Here is a 21,039-nt window from a genome sequence, read left to right as displayed (position 1 = left end):
ATGGGAGAACAATAATGAACAGAGAGCAAATAGATCCACAAATGTTGAATTTAAGGTCCGAAAAAACAAAAACAGACCCCAACACAGGATGCTAATCAAAGGGATGGGAAAGGGCACGTTTCTCTTCACCAGTGGAATTTTAAGCAAAAGGCTAAGAAGAAGCCTCCTTGGGACTCCACAGGTACACTATCTGACACTACAAAAACGTAATTTAATAGGGAATTGCAGATCCATTCAGCAAGAATATGCAGTACAATGCGGCTGCAAGCCTTCCTAGCTCGCTCACTGGTGAGAAGTCTTACAGTAAAAACTTTTGACTAGGGAGAACAAAAACCCCTATATTTTTACATCTCCATCCTCCAAAGACCTCCAGAGGTCTTCAGATTCTCCACTCACTATGTGAAAGTCAGGGGCCTAGGAAACTCTGTGGTGTGGCTTAGATTCACAGATAAAATTCTGTGTGGCTGGAATTGCAGACTATGCTGCAGAGGGAAGCTGCGTGTAGTTACATTTGGCAACAGCGGATCAACTTCTGGGAGGAGGAGAAAGAACAACTGTGTGGTTCTATCTGTGGGGTGTGTAGGATGGTGACAGAGACAGTCACTGAGTGATTGTGAATTCCCTGTAAGCCTGTAAGACTTCTAAAGATGAACCATCACAATCCATCCCTTGTAAACATGACACCATGCACATCATTTTAAACCATAGCATTCCACCCCAGCCCCTGAAATCTCATATTCATTTTATAATGCAAAAGCACATTTCTGGGGACGTTGAGAGTGTAAGAAATCAGGCCACTGGCATGAATATATGATTTTCAGGGAAAGGCACTGTTTTGGGAGGCTGTGGACGTTTTGGGGGGTCGAATGTGGCTTGAGGAAGTAAGTTTCTAGAGACGTGCCTTTGATAGTCATTCGAGTTCCTATTCTCTCCTTTTTGCTTTCTGTGGCCATGAGGTAAGAACTTCTTCCTTCACTCTCCTTCTGTCACAATAGTTTGCTGAAATGACAAAACCAAGAAACTACGCCCTGAATCCTCTGAAACTGTGAATCAAATTAAATTCTTCTTCTTCTTCTTCTTCTTCTTCTTCTTCTTCTTCTTCTTCTTCTTCTTCTTCTTCTTCTTCCTCCTCCTCCTCCTCCTCCTCCTCCTCCTCCTCCTCTTCCTCTTCCTCTTCCTCTTCCTCCTCATTATTATTATTTACCAGCTCAGGATACTAAGTAACTTTCATTTACTACCGGCTGAATAAACACCTTAAGTTATCACAGACTCTCTTTGGAGTCACAGGAATAGATCTGTCTGGGGCATGGAAAGAAGAATCCTGAATCCACATGTAGTGGAGAGCAAAGAACTAGAAAGTGGATTGCTTTAATATTTCCAGGATATTTGATGAGCTGACAGATATAAGTAAATAAATGTGGAATATTCCTTTATGCTGTGAGAATATGTGTAACTGTGATTGGTTTAATAAAGAGGCTGATTCTCCAATAGCTGGACAGGTAGAGGTTAGGCAGGAGTGGCAGACAAAAAGAGAGTGTGAAGAAGAAGAGGAGTCTCGGGAGTTGTGAGGAGATGCAGAGGAAGAAGGAGACGAACTTGCCCCACTGAGAAAAAATACTAAGCTACATAGCAAAGCATAGATAAGAAATATGGGTTTATTTAAATTGTAAGAGTCATTAACAAGTTAGTAACAAGCCTGAGATATTGGCTGAACATTTAAATTAATAATGAAAGTCTCTGTGAGGTTATTTTGGAATTGGCGGATGGGACAGAAAAGACCAGCTGCAATAAATAATAATTAGTCTGAGCTATTTAAAATGAATTATGTGGCTTGTAGCTAAGAACATAACAAGAAAACCTACTTCCCTTCTCACTGATTCATTTTTCATTTTATCAACACACAGAGAAGATGAAACTTCAATGAGTTGCAGCACTTCTAATTTAGGTTGCCCAATTTATAACAGTTGTAAAAGCTTCCCTATCATAGCCACAGCTTATCTTTGTAGAAGGGAATTCTTCAAACACTCTGTTAAAATAACTTACTTTTTATGACCTGGAACAGCAGTCCCTTCTTCAGGGATTGTTTCCTGAGGGGGAGGACCAAGGATGAAGGAGGTCAAAAGATTTTTCATGACCAGATGGCTCATACCAAGTAAGTTTAATAAGAATTGTAACATATATAACATACTTCTTGCAAGGTGAAAATGGGACAGAGTCAGAAGAAAGGTATCACATGATAGGACAAAGTCAGAAGCTAACCAAGCAATGTTGCACCAAGAAAAGAGAGGATATTACAGGTACATCAAATATACAGTAGCCTTGGAACTGCCAGCCACAACTCTCCCTGAGGGAAAATAATCAGATTTCTAGGAACTGAACCCTATCTTCTTAAAGGCCCTGGCCCAAGCCCCAGACGGGACCTTGCCAAGTCTATTTCTGGGCAAAAATCAGTGTTCGCTTTGTCCTTTCATCAGTCAAGGCCTCTGGAAAAACTTTGGATTGGCCTGACTTCCAACATTTTAAACTCTGCATATAATTCAGCAGCTTATGCATGGGACATTTTCTTTTCTTTCCAACCTAGTATCTAAGTCACTGGGTCCCTGCTTCTATGGTTCATTGTTCCCCTAGGATGCCTCCCATGCTGTGCTAAATGTGCATCAAATAAGATTTGCACATTTCCTTCCTGTTAATCTGATCAAATCAATGTGATTCATGAACTCAGTTGTTTTCATAAGAGGATGGATGAAAGAGGATCATTATTGGCACCTCATGGCTCTATCAGGTGCTTGTATATGTCCAGAAGACACAGGAGGTCATGGTCTTGGGAATGCACCAGCTCTTCCCTATGCTGCCAATCTCTGGATATAGTTATTAGAGAGAAAAAGGGACTTTTACTCATTTTACACGTTGTCTTGGTAGACCCTAATGGTTAAATATGATTCCTAGCTGACATCAATGACTGGTACACTATAGAGCTGTTTATGGATTGTGAAATTGATCATCAAACATGGTAAAATTGAATGAGAGATGATTAGAATGGATCTAGAGTTCTCATTTAGATAGAATTAGGTTTGCAATATTGTCAGAATCTAAAGGTAAGTGATCACTGAGTAGGACAAATGTTTGAATCTATATTTATTTAGAAAAATGCAATGTAAAACTCGTACATCAGTTAGAGTGGTTCTTTTTAGAAACCAGGAAATATTATGGTCACATGTTCACTATTCAAGTTTTCCTTGGTTAAGAAGGTAGACCAATGACTGGAAATAGATCATGAGTTTTAAATATTTTTCTGATTTCACAGCCGAATCATGGTCAATACTTTACAGCAGTTTAATTAGCGATTTATCCTCCAAATACATCAACAGGCAAATTTCTCAATGGAAATTTACTACAGATTTTCCACTAATGAGTAACTCTGGGAACTGGCTCTCAAAGGCCAAGAAAAGTTTTTACTATAGGCAAACCTTTTCTGATCCCAAGAGAGGTGCTAAAAATGATGCTGAGCTTCCAACTGCCTTCACCTCTACTTTTATATATGGTCTCAGCAACGTAGGCAAAGGGCAGGATGCTCTTAAGTCTAAGAATATTGGAGGAGAATAAATACTTCTGAGTTTATCACTTATGAGAGAACATTAGTGATCTCAGAAGGTAAGTGTGAAATGTGATATTTTATGGAGTAAAATGAGCTCATATTTCAGACTGGAGTATTCAAAATGTAGTGTAGGACATCCCATTCTGTATGTATGTTAGTTTCCAAAGCTGCATGTAAATAACTCCATTTAAAAGAAAACATCTTTCACAGTAAAATTTCTCTATGAAGAAATATTTTATATATACATATACATATAACACACATGTATATCATAGATACATATATACATCTCTCTCTAAATCTATCTATCATCTATCTATCATCTATTTATCATCTATCTATCATCTATCTATCATCTATCTATCTATCTATCTATCTATCTATCTATCTATCTATCTATCTCATTTAGAGTTGAGGAAAAGAGCCAGAACTGAAAACTTGAAGAGAGTAATTTGTTTACAGATGAAACTGGAAATAGAAAAAAGTTACAAAAATTAACTTAAAAGAAATTTAAAACAGGAGAGGACATCAGATAAGGAGGCTGCGGATGAGTCAGAGAGATCCCTGGAAACCAGGAGAGTGTTGTGGGTAATTTGGAAGTCAGACAAAGAAAGAGTCTGAAGTAAACTAACAAAGATTTTCTATTGAGCTGTCTTTTTGAGAAATAACTTAAGAACTGCAATTTAAAACTGACATTGATGAGAGTTATTTGGGGAAATACAAGTATAAGTTCTTGCTTTAAGTAGTTTTGAGAAAGTACAAAGGTGAAAGTATTGATTAGAAAATAACTAGTGGTTGAGATGGGAGTTTTGCATGAATATGTCATAAGAAGTAGAGAAACGAGGCAATGGTGCTACAAGCCAAGGAACTTGTCTCTTATTCCCATGCAGCTCGTCTGAAGCTGTGTCTTTAGACACAACCAGAGATGCTGAACTAGTTTTCAGATACCCTGAGTCCTGAATCTCATTGCTCTGAGATCTAATCTGATCTATTTATGTTATAGATAGATAGGTTTGAGATGAATACAATAGCAATGAAAGTACTTAACATAGGGGAGTGACAGCATGAGAGGCATGTCATTGCCTGGTGGAGGGGAGGATTGTCCATAAGAAACGAGCATGTAAGACTGGACCTCATTGTGTATGGAAATAACCTCCTAATTCCCAATACAAAGGGGAAATGGGATGGGAGGGAAAGTGAGTAATGCGGGAATGATTGGCAGAACACTGCATTTTTTAAATTCAATGCATCAGCATGTTGGAACCACAGATTCTCATACCTCACCACAGGTTCCCTCTGTCAGTATCTCTGGGGTGGAGTTTGACACCTGTGACTTAACCGCATCTCTAGGTGAGTGCTAGCTGTGTGAACGTTCTCATTTAAAAACATATTGGAATAATTCGTGTCTCCCTATTCTAAAACATTTATCCATTAGAACATCTACACACTGTGAGCAGCCAGAAGTTAATAAACATAGAAATGGAAAAAGAAAATGCAACAGGAATACTGTGGTCATATCTACATGGATCTTTTGTCATTTGATATAGTTCATCATTTCCAGTTAGCATAACATGACCCAACTCTTTTTTTAAAAATTTAATTCTGAACCTTTTCTATACCTTTACAGCATGAAAACACAACTAGAAACAGCTAAAATTACATCTTCCCATTAGGACTTAATTCCTCATATAGCTTGAGTGAAGAATGTCAAAATCCTCCTTTGTTCTTCTTTATAGTTTTTAAGAATTTATCTATATTTATACCAATTCAAACACTTACATATGTACATTAAAAACTAGAATCTGCATTTGAGAAAGAATATAAGCTTTCTGTTTTTCTGAGTTTATATTGCTCCATTTACCATAATAAATTTCAGAGACATTCACTTCCTTGAAAATTTTATGTCATTATTTTTTGTAGTGATTGAAATCTCATTATACACATGTACCATATTTTCTTTATTTTTTTTAATTGAAAATAGATTCTTCTTTCATACAATACATCCTAACCACAGTTACCCCTCCCTCCAGTCTTCTCCCATTTCTCTTTCCCCCAAACCCACTCCCTTCTATTTCCCTTCAGAAAGGAGCAGGCCTACAAGATACAACACCCACACTTGACAAAACAAGATACAACAAGACAAGGCAGAAGTCCTCATATTGAAGCTAAACAAGGCAATCAAATAGGAGGAAAAGAGTCCCAAGAGCAGACAAAAGAGTCCAAGACACACCTACTGACACTGTTAGGAGTCCTACAAAAATACCAAGCTAACAACCATGACATTGATATTGGTGTTCTGTTCAGAAAGTTGTCTCCTATACTAATGTGTACAAGGTTATCCTCCAGTCTTCCTTCTATCATTTTCAGTGTATCTGGGTTGGTAAGTTTTTGATGTACTTGGACTTGAGTTGTGCAGGGTGATAGATATGGATCTATCTGCATTCTTCTACATGCAGACATCCTGTCTGACCAGCACCATTTGTTGAAGATGCTTTCTTTTTATTCAGTGTGTATTCCTGGCTTCTTTTTTAAAAAAATAAAAATCCAGAGGTGTGTGGATTCATGTCCAGAACTTCAATTCCATTGGTCAACACATCAGAGAAAATTTTCCATTACTTTTATATTTTCTAATTTGGTGGAGTACAAGTTTTGAAAGTATGCCCTTATGATCCTCTGAATTTCCTTGGTGCCTGTTATTATGTCCCCCCTTTCAATTCTGATTTTATTAATTTGGATATTCTCTCTTGATCTTTTAATTAGTTTGCATAAGGGCTTGTCTAGCTTGCTGATTTTCTCAAAGAACTAATTATTTGTTTCATTGATTCTTTGTATTGTTTTCCTTCAGGCCTCAGTTTGATAATTTCTTTTCATCTACTCCTCTCTTGGGTATGATTGCTTCTTTTTGTTTTAAAGATTTTGGGTGGGCTGTCATGTTTCTAGTATGAAGTCTTTTCAGTTATTTTTTATGTAGGCTCTTAATATTGTGAATTTTCCTCAGCACCACCTTCATTGTGTTCCATAACTTTGGGTATGCCATGTATTCATTTTTATTGAATTTGAGAAAGTCTCTGATTTTTTTCTTTAATTCTGTCTTGACTTATTGTTTTTATTCAGTAGAGAGTCACTCAGTTCCCATGAGTTTGTAGGCTTTGTCTGTTTCTGTTGTTGATGATATCCAGCTTTAACCTGCGGTTGCCTGATCTGATGCAAGAAGTTATTTCCATTTTCTTCTATATATTGAAACTTGCTTTGTGTCTTCTTTAAAAATAATATTTTATTGTAAAATACATGTGTGTGTACACATGCATGAGTGTCAGTGCCTGCAGAGGCCAGAAGAGGGTGCTGGATATAAGTCATAGGTGTTGTGAGTCATCTGACATGGGTGCTGGGAGCTGAACTCAGTTCTTCAGGAAAATCAGCAACTGTCCTCAAGTGTTTTTATCATTTCTCTAGCTCCAAACATTCTTTCCTTTTGTTGTATTACATAGAAAGAAAACCTCATTGTTGGTAATCAGTTGATGAACAAGAATATTTTTCTTTCTTTTCTGCTAGTAGTAGAGTTTAATCTATTGCATTAGCATAATGGACTCCTTCCTAAATCTCCATTGTTCACCCAATCTTCATATAAAAGAAAGAGCAAAAACATAGATAAGAAGAAAATGCAGTAAAGCAGAAATACTGCTGAGGTATAAAAAGACGATGAATCACAAAGAAAGGAAGAAAGAAAGAAACAAACAAACATAGAAAAATAAACAAGATAAATTGGGACAAAGTGTTGGAGCAGTCTCTCTGTCAGCTTATTCTTAGTAGTGCACAATACATTTTTCTCTACACTTTTAAGATTTCCTTTCATATACCTGGTGGGTTTGCAAGACCATTTTTTCCTTTGGAACAGAATAATGTTTTTCTTATTCTGACTCTCCTTGACAAGGTCATATGGAGACAACTTCCAGACTGACATCTTATTCTGAAGACCAGTAAAACTCCTTACAAGAGGCATGTATTCATTCACAATTTAGCTGAAGAGAGAAAATTTATATATCACAGAAACTGGAAAACCCCTTCAGACAATATCAACCTAAGCACCAGGTCACTTTTGTCTATATATTTAAGAAGAGATAGGATAATAAAAGGTAAAGTATTAAATAGTAGTTTAATGGTGGGGAAGAAGATAAAATTATAACATAGTCTTGAACTCTGGTAATATTTGACTAAAGATAAAGAATTATCAAGTGAGAGATGACAAGAGTGCATGACGTCAGGAATGACAATTAGGGAAACCACTGGTGAGCAGCCAGATCGATGCTGCCTTGCCAGGGGTGGAACAGGTAGGCAGAGGCACCGTAGGAGTTCCTGGTAACCAATCACAGTAGAGTATATGTAATTAACAGGAAAGCTTTTTTCCTATTATTTGAGCAAAAGAAAGTTGAGGCAAAAATAGAAAGTATATAATTCTGTAAAATGTTTGCAGCTTGAGTTATAGTAATCAGAGTACATGAGTGTAGTCAGCTGTACTGTTGATGGAATAAGCTTTGAGTGAGTTGATGAGTAAATATCCGCTTAAGGTAAGAAAAGAAAAGGTGAGCAAGGGGCTGCAACAAGGAAAATTTTGTGGAGAACAATGTTATAACACTGTTTAGATATGAAGGAATGGAGGAGAGAGATGCACCGATGCTTTCAAGTCATGGTAGCAGCACAATGCCTGGAGGAAAGGTGTTTCTTTCCTGAAATAGTAAAATAAAATGAACCACAGAAGAGGACAATGGAGTGCCTCCTTCTGCTTCTAATTTCTGTTGGTCAATTTATCCATTTATTGATATTTGTTTCTTTTATGACAAGCACTTTGAAGAGGAAAATCAGATTCTGCTCTATCATAACATACCTCATTTTCTTGTGAAGAAGACAATTACCTAAAACCTTACTAAATATCCAAATAAAATAAACATATGGTAACTTCCTTCATATCACAATTGTGGTAATTTGTGGAGGTTCAAGGTAGATCTGCCAATCAAAGAAGCATAAGGGGCCATCCCAGGAAAGAAATTGAGATCGTAAGGATGAGCTCTAAGGGTTGAAACCATTTGTTCTCTCTCAGAGTCACATAAAAACTCAGTACTGAGAGGGTGGAAACTAAGTCTTACTGTTATATAGCTTTTGGCTGTCTTTTGGATTAGGCAAACACAACGATTGGACGCTAGTGGCTTAAGAAGAGCATCCACAAATCTCTCTCTCTCTTCCCGCCCCCCCCCAACTTCCCACATCTTGGTGTCTCTTTCTTTCTCTTCCCTCCCCCCTCACACACACACTTCCCACATCTTGGTGTGTTGCTGTCTGTTCTCTCAGACAAAATGGGTTATCCTATCTTTTACTTGACCTGTGATTCAAAATAAATCTTTTTTGTTACTTAATTTGTAACATTATGCTAGCAACAGAAACTGATCAAGACAGAAAATTGGTACCAAGAGTTGTGACTGTTGCTGATAGGATTGGTAAGATATCCCCAAATTAAAAATACTTAGAGCCTTAGAACTCATACAAAGACTTACTTATACAGTCTCATAAAAAATATAGTTACCCTGGTAACTGTTTGTAAGCAAATAAGCTATATTCTTTTGTTTTTGAAGACTGTCTTAGCAGCACTATGAACAACACATTAAATGAGGCAACAATGGTCACAGCGAGTCACTCAGGAAAACAGCAGCATTCTTCCTAGTCAGCTGGAGCTGCAAACAGAGTGATGACTCTGTAGATGGGCAGGAGAATTTATTGAAATTCCACCGTGTGTAAGCACTAAGTTAAGTACTAAAATGCAACCTCTGCCTTTAAAGGAATCATAATAAAAAAGATTCACAGGAAAGTATTATTCTATCATGTAAGGCAAAGTTTAAATAGGATAGCTTTCGCCTAGAGAATTCCAGGAAGCCACCGCCCATCAACAAATTATCTTTATATCTTTATAGGGAGCTATTTTTTAATGAACTCTAAGTCATGTCCCTCCCTTTGCTTTTCTAGTTTCCATTGTTCAATTGGTGCTATGAAGGAAACACATTGCCAAGGGACCAGGTCTGGATTGACGCCTATTCTTGCCTGCAGTGAGTGAATTGTCTTCACACCAATTCCTTCTTGAAATACAAGACTCAGAATGAACTGCAGTCAGGCTCTAGGCTTTGTCCTTTTAGGACTTTCCAGAGACCGAGAGAAATGGCTGCCCCTCTTTAGTATCTTCCTAGCTCTCTACTTGCTGGGCCTCCTGGGGAACCTGCTACTTCTGTTAGCTATTGGTGCCGATGTTCACCTCCACACCTCTATGTATTTCTTCCTCAGTCAGCTCTCCCTTGTGGATCTTTGTTTCATTACCACTACAACCCCAAAAATGCTGGCGGTTTTGTGGACTGGAGACGGATCGATCTCCTTCTCTGGATGTCTCACTCAGCTGTACTTCTTTGCTGTTTTTGCAGACATGGATAATCTACTTCTGGCAGTCATGGCTGTTGACCGCTATGCTGCTATCTGCCACCCACTGCACTACCCACTCCTAATGACGTCTTGCAGGTGTGGGGTTCTGGCCGCTGGGTCGTGGGGAGCAGCTCATTGTGTGTCTCTGGCCCATACATTGCTGCTCTCCCAGCTATCTTTTCATAACAACCAAGAGATTCCTCATTTTTTCTGTGATTTCGGTCCTCTCTTACAGCTTTCTTGCTCTAACACACACCTCAACGAAACCCTGATGATGACTTTGGCTGGCATCTTAGGACTTAGTGCACTTCTCTGCATTATGAGTTCTTATGGTTGTATTTTCTTTGCTGTGGCTAGGGTGCCATCAGCACAGGGTAAAAGGAAAGCCCTGGCCACATGCAGTTCTCACCTCTCTATGGTCTTCCTCTTCTACAGCACAGTTTTTGCCACATACCTGAAGCCTCCATCTAGTTCTCACTCATCCTGGGCGGCGGTTGCTGCTGTCATGTATACCCTGGTAACTCCCACCCTGAATCCCTTCATTTATAGTCTGAGAAATAAGGACGTTAAGAGTTCATTGAGAAAGATCCTGAATGTGGAAAAGTTTCAGGATTAAGGATCGTCACTGAGGAAGAATCACACCCCACATCACTACTACATATGCAAAATGAGTCAGTTAACATTGTAGCTCATGGGAGAATTATATAATTGCTATGGCTAATCTTTAGTGTTAACTTGACTGGATTTGGAATCACCTGGAACACACATATTTAGGCATGTCTGTGAGGGTGTCTCTGGAGAGAATTCACTGAGGAGAGAAGATCCATCCTGAATGTGGGTGGCACCATCTGTTCCATAGGATGATCCTGGACTGATTGTAAGGAGCAAAAGAAGAAAACCTACCTTACTGTCACTCTTCACTGTTGACCACAGATGCAATGCAACCTGCCACCCCATTTTCCTGCTGCCAGCCCTTCCACATCCCCATGTACTGTATTCTTCATAGCATGAACAAAATGAAACTTTGTCCTTAAATTGTTTCTGTCAGGTATTTCGTCCCAGCAACAAGAAAAGTAATAAGCACACCAATCTGTTGGAAATAACACATGTTGTGTTCTCTAGCTTTTGTATTCTTACACTCATTTTCCTGAAGCATGACTCTCCATCGCAATCACTACAGTCATTTCGTAATTTTAGAATTTCTACTAGGGGTTTAGTAACAACAGCTCCCTGATATCCTTATAGGCCTTACAGTCTCTCTTGTTCAGAAGATCAAGTGATTTTAAGTATTTCTGTTTTTCTCTAATATCCTTCCTCCAGTTGAAACTGGATGCCACTGACAAATCATGTTAAAGGGAGTTGTAGAGTTCACAGAAGTTAAATCACAAGTAAGAGGTCAGGAAATTGGTGAGGCTGGCAATAATCTAGGTCAACAGAAGCAGGTTGAGAAAGGATATAACTTTATTCTCTTTTATTGGAGAATATATGCCAGGATTCTTTTCAAAATAATTTATTATTGCTGCCATATGTATGCATACACACATATGATATGTGTAAAGTAAGATGTAGCATTTTATGGGAAAGTAAATTGCAAATTTCATCATCAAGTCTACATGCTCAAGCCCAAATACACACAATAGAAAAAGGACCTTTCAGTTTCACACTATAATAATAAGAAATGAGCATTGTTCTAGTCTTTTCTGTATTGGTGTTTTGTTTCTATAGTTTTCTTTTCATTAATCATTAGTAGCAGTGCTCTATATAGTAACAGGCTACAGTGTGACAATTTAGTACATGTCTGTACTGAGTAATGATTTAATCAGTGCACTCTTTATGGTGTGTTCAATAAACAATTCATAGTAGTTCACATAGTCTTTTAAACCAATTTGGAAATTGTTGAACTAACTGTTAGTGTTCCCTTGGGCATAATCCAGGAAGCTTTTCAATCAAGGCATTTAAAGTCCAATAGAAAACCTTCACTATCCCCTATAGGTCACATTTCAGGTGCTTTACAGTAGAGAAACCTGCTTAGTGCCTGATGCACTCCCTGGTTCCTCAAGGTATAGATGACAGGGTTGAAGATTGGAGTGACCACTGTGTAGAGCAGGGCAACAACCTTGGAGAGAAGCTGGGAATGGACAGCAGAGGGCGCAATGTACAAGACCATGAGTGTTCCATAGAATGTGGACACCACAGCCAGGTGAGAGGAGCCTGTGCTTCTCTGCTCCTTCAGCCAATAGCCTGTAAGATACCAGCCCACTTGGGCGTAGTCTGTGCATCATGTAAATGCCTAGTGCCTGTGGAGACTAGAAGAGGGTTTTAATCCCCTGCAACTGGAGTTATAGATGTTTGTGAGCTGCTGCATTGATACTGCTAATCAAAACCAATGTTGATGAAGATGTGAGGCTTATTGCTGCCTCATGGAACCGTAAAAGTCTGACTGGGTTTCAAGGCAACTATCTAGTTTGGCAGCAGCCCAGGAAGAATCTATTATGTTTAGAAAAAACATTGTTTCTAGCAATGCTCTGTTTATAATCCCTTTAAGGTGACCTTATTTACTACAATTGAAACACTTGACATTTTGATTTTTCCTCAAACCCCTGGAAATCACCTCTTATCCAAGTATCCTCATGGTCACTACAAAATACCACAGTGCATTATGTGAGATGAAGAGGGGAAAGGAGGAGGTAGGGAGAGAGGGAGGGAGGGAAAGAGAGAGAGAGAGAGAGAAAGAGAGAGAGAGAGAGAATATGCAGGAGAAGAGAGCAGAATTCTGAAACCTCTAACATCATGCACCAGACAAAGAAAATATGGAAGCAAGAAAGTCCTATGCGTGGCTTTGGCTAACAGAAAAAAAGGAAACATTGTCGAATCCATGGCACATTGTTGAATTCTGCAGAACATAATTTTAAAATGGAAGGTTTGCAATCTGATCAGTAAATACACTGGAAAGGGGGCCTCTGTTCCTCTAGCGTGTTCATTGGTACTTTGGTGGGGAATCTTCAAAGAGGTCTTGCAGTCCAACCTTTTGGTCACTATGAGAAGCCCTGGAGTTTTTCATAGGCTCTAAAGTCCTCCCTTTGCACTGGTGATCCCAGTAAGAATCCCCGGAGTCAACGCAGATACAAGAAACTGACTTGTATACAGATTCATTAACACAGTTGGCAAGCTTGACTGAATGGCATGGGAAACAGTTCTGAAAGGTAGAGAAAACAAAGATGGCATTAAAACACAAATATTGTAGGCTGCCGTTTTGTCTTGTTGACCATGTCCTTTGCTTTACAGAAGCTTTTCAGTTTTAGGAGGTCCCATTTATTAATTGTTTCTCAGTGTCTGTGCTGCTGGGGTTATATTCAGGAAGTGGTCTCCTGTGCCAACGCATTCAAGAGTACTTCCCACTTTCTCTCCTATAAGGTTCAATATGGCTGGCTTTATGTTGAGGTTTTTGATCCAACCATTTTTGGGTATGTATATGAAGGATGCTCAATCGTGCCACAAGGGCATGTGCTCAACTATGTTCATAGCAGCATTGTTTGTCATAGCCAGAACCTAGAAACAACCTAAATGCCCCTTGACCAAAGAATGGATAAGGAAAATGTGGTACATTTATACAATGGAGTACTACACAGCAGACAAAAATAATGACATCTTGAATTTTGCAGGAAAATGGACGGAGCTAGAAAACTCATTTTGAGAAAGACAATTATCACATGTACTCACTCATAAGTTGTTTTTAAACATAAAGCAAAGAAAAACAGTCCACAAATCACAATCTCAGAGAACTTAGACAACAATGAGGACCCTAAGAGAGACATACATAGATCTAATCTACATGGGAAGTAAAAAAAGACAAATTCTCCTGAGTAAATTGGGAGCATGGGGATCTTGGGAAAGGGTTTAAGGGGAGAGGAGAGGCAGGGAGGGGAGCAGAGAAAAATGGAGAGCTCAATAAAAAGATGACAAAAGTTAAAAAATAAACAAAAATATTGACATAAATTCTGATGAATCTAAAGTTGATTTTAGTGATGTTTGATGAATTGACACAAAATATATTACTACTCCACTTACAGTCAGAAATGATATTAATCATAATGTCAATTCAAAATGAATTTATTAGAAGGCTTGCAGTGTTTCAATAGGCCCACTTGTCACTTTTCCCAAGTGTCTATATAAATACCAGTCCTCACAGGGAAGTTAGCCAAACACTTAGGTTGCTCAGTCTTCTGTGTCTGATGGTAAATGATCAAATGAAGACCTCAGTTTAAAGCCCATCATTTTAATTTGCAGCATAGTACTCTAAGTTTCGTGACTTTTCGCATTCACCAGTTGTTAGATTTCTCAAGGAACGCGGTGGTGCCACCTCATCTTTGATATTATCACCACTCTTTTCTCTTTCATAATTGGCAAAGCATTTTACCAAATTTTTATTTTTAACATTCATGAAACTGTTTGACTAGAACAAAAGGAAAAGGAGTAAATTAATACTTATGGGAAAAGAAATTTGGACAGAATGAATCCTTGGGGAGAGGACCCCAAGATATGAATGCCCAAGACGCTGCTGGGGAAGTATGAGAGGATTCACCCTGATTTCTGCTGTCAGAATAGAGAGTGTGCTGAGAGTAATGCTGTATTTATAGATAAGTTCTTATTTCCACTCTAAAGTATGAAGAGTAGCTTAGACTAAAGGGCAAGTGTAATATTGGCAGAAACTTTCTTTTGTTTCCCTCCTCTTTCTATTTCTCTCTCTTTCCCTCCCTCCTTCTCTCCCCCTTCTCCCCTCACTCCCTTCCTTTTTTTTATTAGACAGGTTGTCATATAGCCAAAGCTTGTCTGAAAATCACTATGTAGCCCAGGTGAACTCTTTGAACTTTTAATCTTCTACTTCCTGAGATATTGGCTTATGGGGAATGTGCCTTCACGTGGACTATTAGAACCAGTTTATTTCTGAGACAAGGAAGTTTAGACCACAGCATTGGGTGAGTAAGGGTAACCTGGGGCTAGAGTTGGCTACAGTTTGTGAAAATTATAGCATAAACTGAGTAGGTTCACCTTACTATCTGGAAGTCTTTTATTTTCCTAATTTGTTTATAGATTTTTTTGGCATGCACATGTGCCAGGGGAGAATGTTCAGAGCTCACGGTAGGTTGTATGACCAAGCATACAATATGTTGGAAATATATGTGTGACTTTAGTGCATCTCGTGGTAGAAGTGGGCATGTGTGTGCATGTAATGATGAGAGAGGAGATAAGGGGAAGGGTGAGAGAAAAGACTTAGAGGGTTAATCTCTTAGTTTCTGTTAATATCAGTGAGCTTCAGAGAAGCAGGTTGTATTTCAGTGTTGTTAACAAGTTAGGCTGTATTTGGTGTTAAATAAGCACACAAATCTGTAGGAGTGTTTTCGGTGGAAGAGGGGTAGTTCTATTTCAGGAAAAAATGAAAATAATTTGTGAACTATAGTAGGATATACTTCTTACATTATTTCATGTGTGTAAACCCAAGTCCTTGACCATGTGTGTAGTGATATTTCATTTGTATTTTAATAAATAAAGCTCGCCTGAAGACCAGAGAACAAAACAGCCATGCTAGCCAGTCACCTAGGCCAGGCAGCGGTGTCACACAGCTTTAATTCCAGAAGCCACACTAGTTAGTCATGGAGGCTACGCAGTAGTGGTGCACGCCTTTAATCCCAGCACTGGAGAGGAATATAAGACAGGAGGAGACTGGAACTTACTTTTTCAGTCTGAAGATTTCATAGAGGTAAGAGCTCTCTAGTGGCTTGTCTGCTTTGCTTTTCTGATCTGCAGGCTGAACCCCAAAATTTGTCTCTGGGCTTCTATTAATCGTGCTACACACATAGGTCAGTTAGCATGTCCTCTGCTCTGTTCATGACTCTTGAAATTCCCCACCATCAACATTTACATTTAGAACATTTCTCTTATATATGTGTTTGTGGCAGGCATCTCCTTGCTGTCTGTGTTGAAATTTTCATACTGCTTCTGATGCTGACTAATCCAGACAGGTCATGCCAAACAACAAAATTCCAAAACAACTGTCCCCCCCTTGCTAAAGCCATTTACTGAATCCAGGACACAACTCCCTCATGTTCTGGTGTGTTGTTTTCACAAACTCTGATGTTAAGTTTAGCACCACAGTTAGGGGAATCTTGTTGGTAAAGTGTAGATACAAACTGTTATATACAAACTGTTATAAAAGGGAAATATGACCTCAAGAGGTTTATCAACGAACACTGAATATGTAATATTAAGCCATTAGTTAACCCAGTAAATGCACAGAGGAATTGGTGAAATTTCTACTTTATGCCTTTTGGTTTGTTGCTTTTGAGAGAAAGAGGTGTGCAGAAATAATCTCTATTTCATAGATTGCAAACTATAGACCATGACTCACTTCAAATCTCAACGTTCTTGAATGGAATAAGTGAGCTAAAACTTGTGTATCCTCAGCCCACTTTTCCATCTTACCGTTCTAGTCAGGTCCAATTTCCCCTTCCTGTTTTTAAACAAATGTTTTAGTTATATTTTGAATAATTTGCATGTTAATATTTAACAACAAAATAAAAAAAATGTTCTAAGAGGCATGCATTCCCTACAGTCTTGTCCGCTCGCCCTCCAGGCCTTTACCCAGATATCACGATGGTTAATGGTTTCTTCTGGTATGTTCAGAGGGACTGACTACCCACAAAAGAAGATTCAGTGAGAAATATCAGCACCTGATCACCTTGTACTGAATCTTGATTTTTGTCAATCAGCAAATCATCCTGAAATTCAGAATGTATATCCCTATGTGTGCACCTGTATGCATATATGTATGGATGTACATACTTACATCTTATGAGTTTATCTGGTAGTTAAGATTTATTTTTGAGCATATTCACATACATATATGTATTTAAATTCTACATGCTATTTCCTTTTATAAATGTAATAATTTCATCATAGTTGTGGGTATTTAGAATCTTTTCATTCACTTGTGTTTAAAATGGTCACGTGAACATAATGGTGTGGTATATAATTTTCAACGTGTTGAGAGACATGTACAAGTAAAGTTTAATAAATTATGCATTTGATTAAAATTTAAATTCTAGGGGGCTGGAGAGATGGCTCGGAGGTTAAGAGCACTGATTGCTCTTCCAGAGGTCCCGAGTTCAATTCCCAGCAACCACATGGTGGCTCACAACCATCTATAATGAGATCTGGTGCCCTCTTCTTTCATACAAACATACATGGAAGGAATGTTGTATACATAATAAATAAATAAATCTTTAAAAAAAATTTCAATTCTGACAGAATTGAAAATTTATCTTCATTTAAATAGTACAAAATTTCACCGGGACAAATTCCTATTTAAATATTTTCAAAAATACAATTGGTTTGTAAATACCTTGATGTCAAACTACAGTCCTAACTGTAATCTTTGTAACATGCAGTTATGACTTTAAATAATGCAGAAATGCTGTGTTCCCGTACTCCATTCTTCCAGAGGTAACAAATTATAGCAGAGGATTACAGCCAGGTTATCGAGCTGCTGCAGTTCATCCGTCCAGTGATCAACCAGCTGTCCTTGCTCTCATCCATCCCATGTTTGTGTCTACTCCTTCATAATCTCATGTGTGTCCCCACAGCTAGCACTGCACTGAAAATACAGAATAGTGTCTTCACCACGGGGACCAGTCAGTATTCTTTTTATGTTCACGGCTACACATCTGCCCCTTTGTACACCACATTCCACCAAGCTGGGAACTACTTATCTGTACTCAGTTTCTAGATATACCTACTTAAAAGCATGCTGCATAAGCACAAAGCCTGAGTGTAAAACCTCTTGGGAGAGGCTTAAGCAGATTCATGGGGATTTCACTGAATTTTTCATTTCTTTTTTGCAATTGTTTTTGTTTTTCAAAGACAGGGTTTTACTATGCAGCCCATACTGGACTGGGACTTATGGCAGGTCCCCTTCCTGCATCAGTCTCTCAAGTGCTGGGATGGCAAATATGAGGCACTGCATCCAGTTTGTTCATTCCTGTTGTTGCAGAATTGTTTTCTCTGGCATATAAAATTCGCTTTGCTATTCACTGATTGAAAGACTTCTGTTCTACTCTGAATTCTTGGTTTTAATAAATGAATATTCTATAAACAATGTGTAAGATTTTATGTTAATATATTTTATATTTTCATTTATTTATTTACTTTTAACACAGTCTTTTCTCGTTCCACACAGCCATCCCTGGTCCCACTTCCTCCCCATCCCACTCACCCTTTCCCCCACCCCACCCTTCCCCCCACACCCTGAAAGGGCAAGGCTCTTCATGGGGGGTCAACAAAGCCTGATATATCACTTAGAGGCAGGACCAAGGCCCCCTCCCCATATCTAGGCTGAGCATTCATTTTACTGAGGAAAAGGCTTAAGTTTTGAAGGACTACAGTGCAGCTGTGGCTGTAATTTTTTTTTTACATGACACTGTGTTTGTTGATACTTGATTGTTTTCTGTTTTCTTAACATTGATCATATCTGCAAACAGACTGTCTTTTAAGTTGGTAACATATATCTTATGGCATTAGTTTTCACAGTCTTTTAAAATAAGTTTTGTTTTTGTTGATTTTTCTGCTATACATTTTTATTGTAAAATTCATGCTATTTTATTATTTATGCCTTATTTTCTTCAGGTTCAAGTTTCAAAAAACTATTTGAATAGTTCAGCTTTCTGAAATAAAAACAACAAACAAAAAATCCCCAAACTTTAAAAAGAACTCAGGCTATGCGTGACTTAGTAAATGTTCAGTGTGCCCTAGTGATAGCATGACTTCTTTTATCTTTCAGTTCAGTGCTTTACATGCGCTAAATGAACGTGGAAGCTGCGTTGTTCAGCTCTTCATATCCTCAGATACTTTTTGGCTGGTTATTTAATCAATTGTATAGAGAGGCATGTTAGGACATCTGATTGTATATTTGAACTACCATTCTTTTAGCGTTTAAAGCTACTTACTGGGAGTTTGTATTGTATTCTGATACTCTGGGCACTAATTATCAGAGACTCTTCCCGTGGGTTGTGGTGGAAAGTGGGCCATACACTTTCCCCAATGCCTCAACTCAGCCCAAGGGCTGCACCTTCTGTTGAGCCTGTGCGGTTGTTTTCTTTCTCAAATGGTAGTTTCCCTCGTTCCTGAACTACTTTGCCCTTCCCTTTGCCGTCAGGGTCAGTGTTCATGTTGTGTTTTGTCTTCCTCCTGCTAGCTCCCCTTCTCTCAAGATAATCTCATTGAAGATGGAGTGTTGTGATACTGCTGGAATTGCTAAGTATTTGAAGGTTTTCTGAGCTACACTCAGAGCCCTGCAGCTGTGCTGCAATCCTGTGATGCAGACTGCCTTACTTTTCCTTTACTTACATGATATTTGAGGTTTGTGTGCTCCCCCTTCCTCTCCTTCTACCTATAACTCCTGTCACCTGGTTCCTTTCTATTTCTTTCTCTCTCCCTCTTTTGAAACATGGTCTCACATTGTAGCCCAGACTGGCCTCAAACTCACAATCTTCCTTTTACCTCACTGAAGATTTAGGTGGTCAGGGAGGATGTAGAAATCCCTTGTCAGTGTTTGAGTTTCAGGAGAAGTAGGGGAAATTCCCACTAGGCTGTGTCTGCAGGATTATCAGAACCTAAATCAGAAGATAAACAATTACTCTCTTAGCCTTTGTGCTTTCAACAGGTCTAAACCTTGATTCTCATGCTGTGTGGAAGGTTATGGTTAGATCCTGCAAAAAGTGTCCTTATCTATATCTGGTTTAGTCCTAACATGCTTCTCTTATTAGTCAGAAACAATTTTACAGGTTTGGAATTTATCATATATACTGATTTCTAACTTTGTTGTAAGTAAATGAGCCCTGGCTCCCAAATGCTCTTCACAGCACTGCACCCTAGGTTCCTCCATAGAGTCCGCTTGCTTTTCACTTAGTCCCTAAGAGTAATAGTTTAAATTAAGAAAATACAACACATTGCTCTCCGTGTATTTTCCCTCAGTGATGGAGAACGCCACTTTGGTGGATGGGTTCCTCTTGCTTGGTCTGACCAGTGCCCACGAGCTGCAGCCCATCTTTTTTATGATGTTCTTAACCATTTACTTGCTGAATTTGGCTGGAAATGGAGTGATATTAATGATCATCACTTTGGAGAGAAGACTCCACTCCCCTATGTACTTCTTTCTAGGAAACCTTTCCTGCCTGGATATTTGTTACTCTTCGGTGACTCTCCCCAAGGTTCTCATCAACCTCCTTTCCAGGGACAGAACCATCTCTTTCCTCGGCTGCATCACCCAGCTACACTTCTTCCACTTCCTGGGAAGCACGGAGGCCATCTTGCTGGCTGTGATGGCCTTCGACCGTTTCGTGGCTATCTGCAGCCCACTCCGCTACACTGCTGTCATGAATCCCCAGCTGTGCATCCTGTTAGCAGCTATGGCCTGGATCACCAGCTTCTTCTATGCTCTGATGCATTCTGTCATGACTGCTCACCTGAACTTTTGCCACGCTCACAAACTCAGTCACTTCTTCTGTGATGTCAAGCCCCTCTTAGAAGTGGCCTGTGGCAACACAGTGCTCAATCAGAGGCTCCTTGCTGTTGTTACGGGCAGCATATCCATGGGGGCCTTTCTTCTTACCCTCCTCTCCTATTTCTACATCATTGCCTTTCTCCTTTTCAAGAACCAGTCCTGCAGAGCGCTACAAAAGGCTCTGTCAACGTGCACCTCACACTTTATGGTGGTTTGTCTTTTCTACGGACCTGTTGGCTTCACATACATCCGCCCTGCCACAGTCTCAGCCATGAGTGAGGACCGGGTGGTGGCCATCATCTATAGTGCAGTCACCCCAGTGCTGAACCCCCTCATCTATACCCTTAGGAACAAAGAGGTGATGTTGGCTCTGAAGAAGATCTTTGGGAAAAAGTTGTTTAAAGACCACCAGCTACATGGAGGACGCCAATGA

The 21,039-nt window shown here is 39.1% G+C and overlaps 2 protein-coding genes across 2 annotated transcripts; both read left to right on the top strand.

The window, feature by feature from the left end:
- Positions 1-9,737: 9,737 nt before the first annotated feature.
- Positions 9,738-10,667, top strand: LOC121435592 (olfactory receptor 1361-like). Its single transcript, XM_041635045.1, has one exon. It carries the CDS (start codon positions 9,738-9,740, stop codon positions 10,665-10,667), a length of 930 nt encoding a protein of 309 aa, XP_041490979.1.
- A 9,412-nt stretch (positions 10,668-20,079) lies between these two features.
- Positions 20,080-21,039, top strand: LOC121435596 (olfactory receptor 12D3). Its single transcript, XM_041635048.1, has one exon. It carries the CDS (start codon positions 20,080-20,082, stop codon positions 21,037-21,039), a length of 960 nt encoding a protein of 319 aa, XP_041490982.1.

The sequence above is a fragment of the Microtus oregoni genome, unplaced genomic scaffold (assembly GCF_018167655.1).
Source record: "Microtus oregoni isolate MIOR12 unplaced genomic scaffold, Mior012 000046F_ref0000063, whole genome shotgun sequence".
Classification (NCBI taxonomy): domain Eukaryota; kingdom Metazoa; phylum Chordata; class Mammalia; order Rodentia; family Cricetidae; genus Microtus; species Microtus oregoni.
Note: the sequence above shows the minus strand (reverse complement) of the source record. Positions and strands in the feature narration are given on the sequence as shown.

Excerpts from the sequence above, each read along its gene's own strand:
- LOC121435596 (XM_041635048.1), top strand. The coding sequence starts at position 20,080 with ATGGAGAACGCCACTTTGGTGGATGGGTTCCTCTTGCTTGGTCTGACC.
- LOC121435592 (XM_041635045.1), top strand. The coding sequence starts at position 9,738 with ATGAACTGCAGTCAGGCTCTAGGCTTTGTCCTTTTAGGACTTTCCAGA.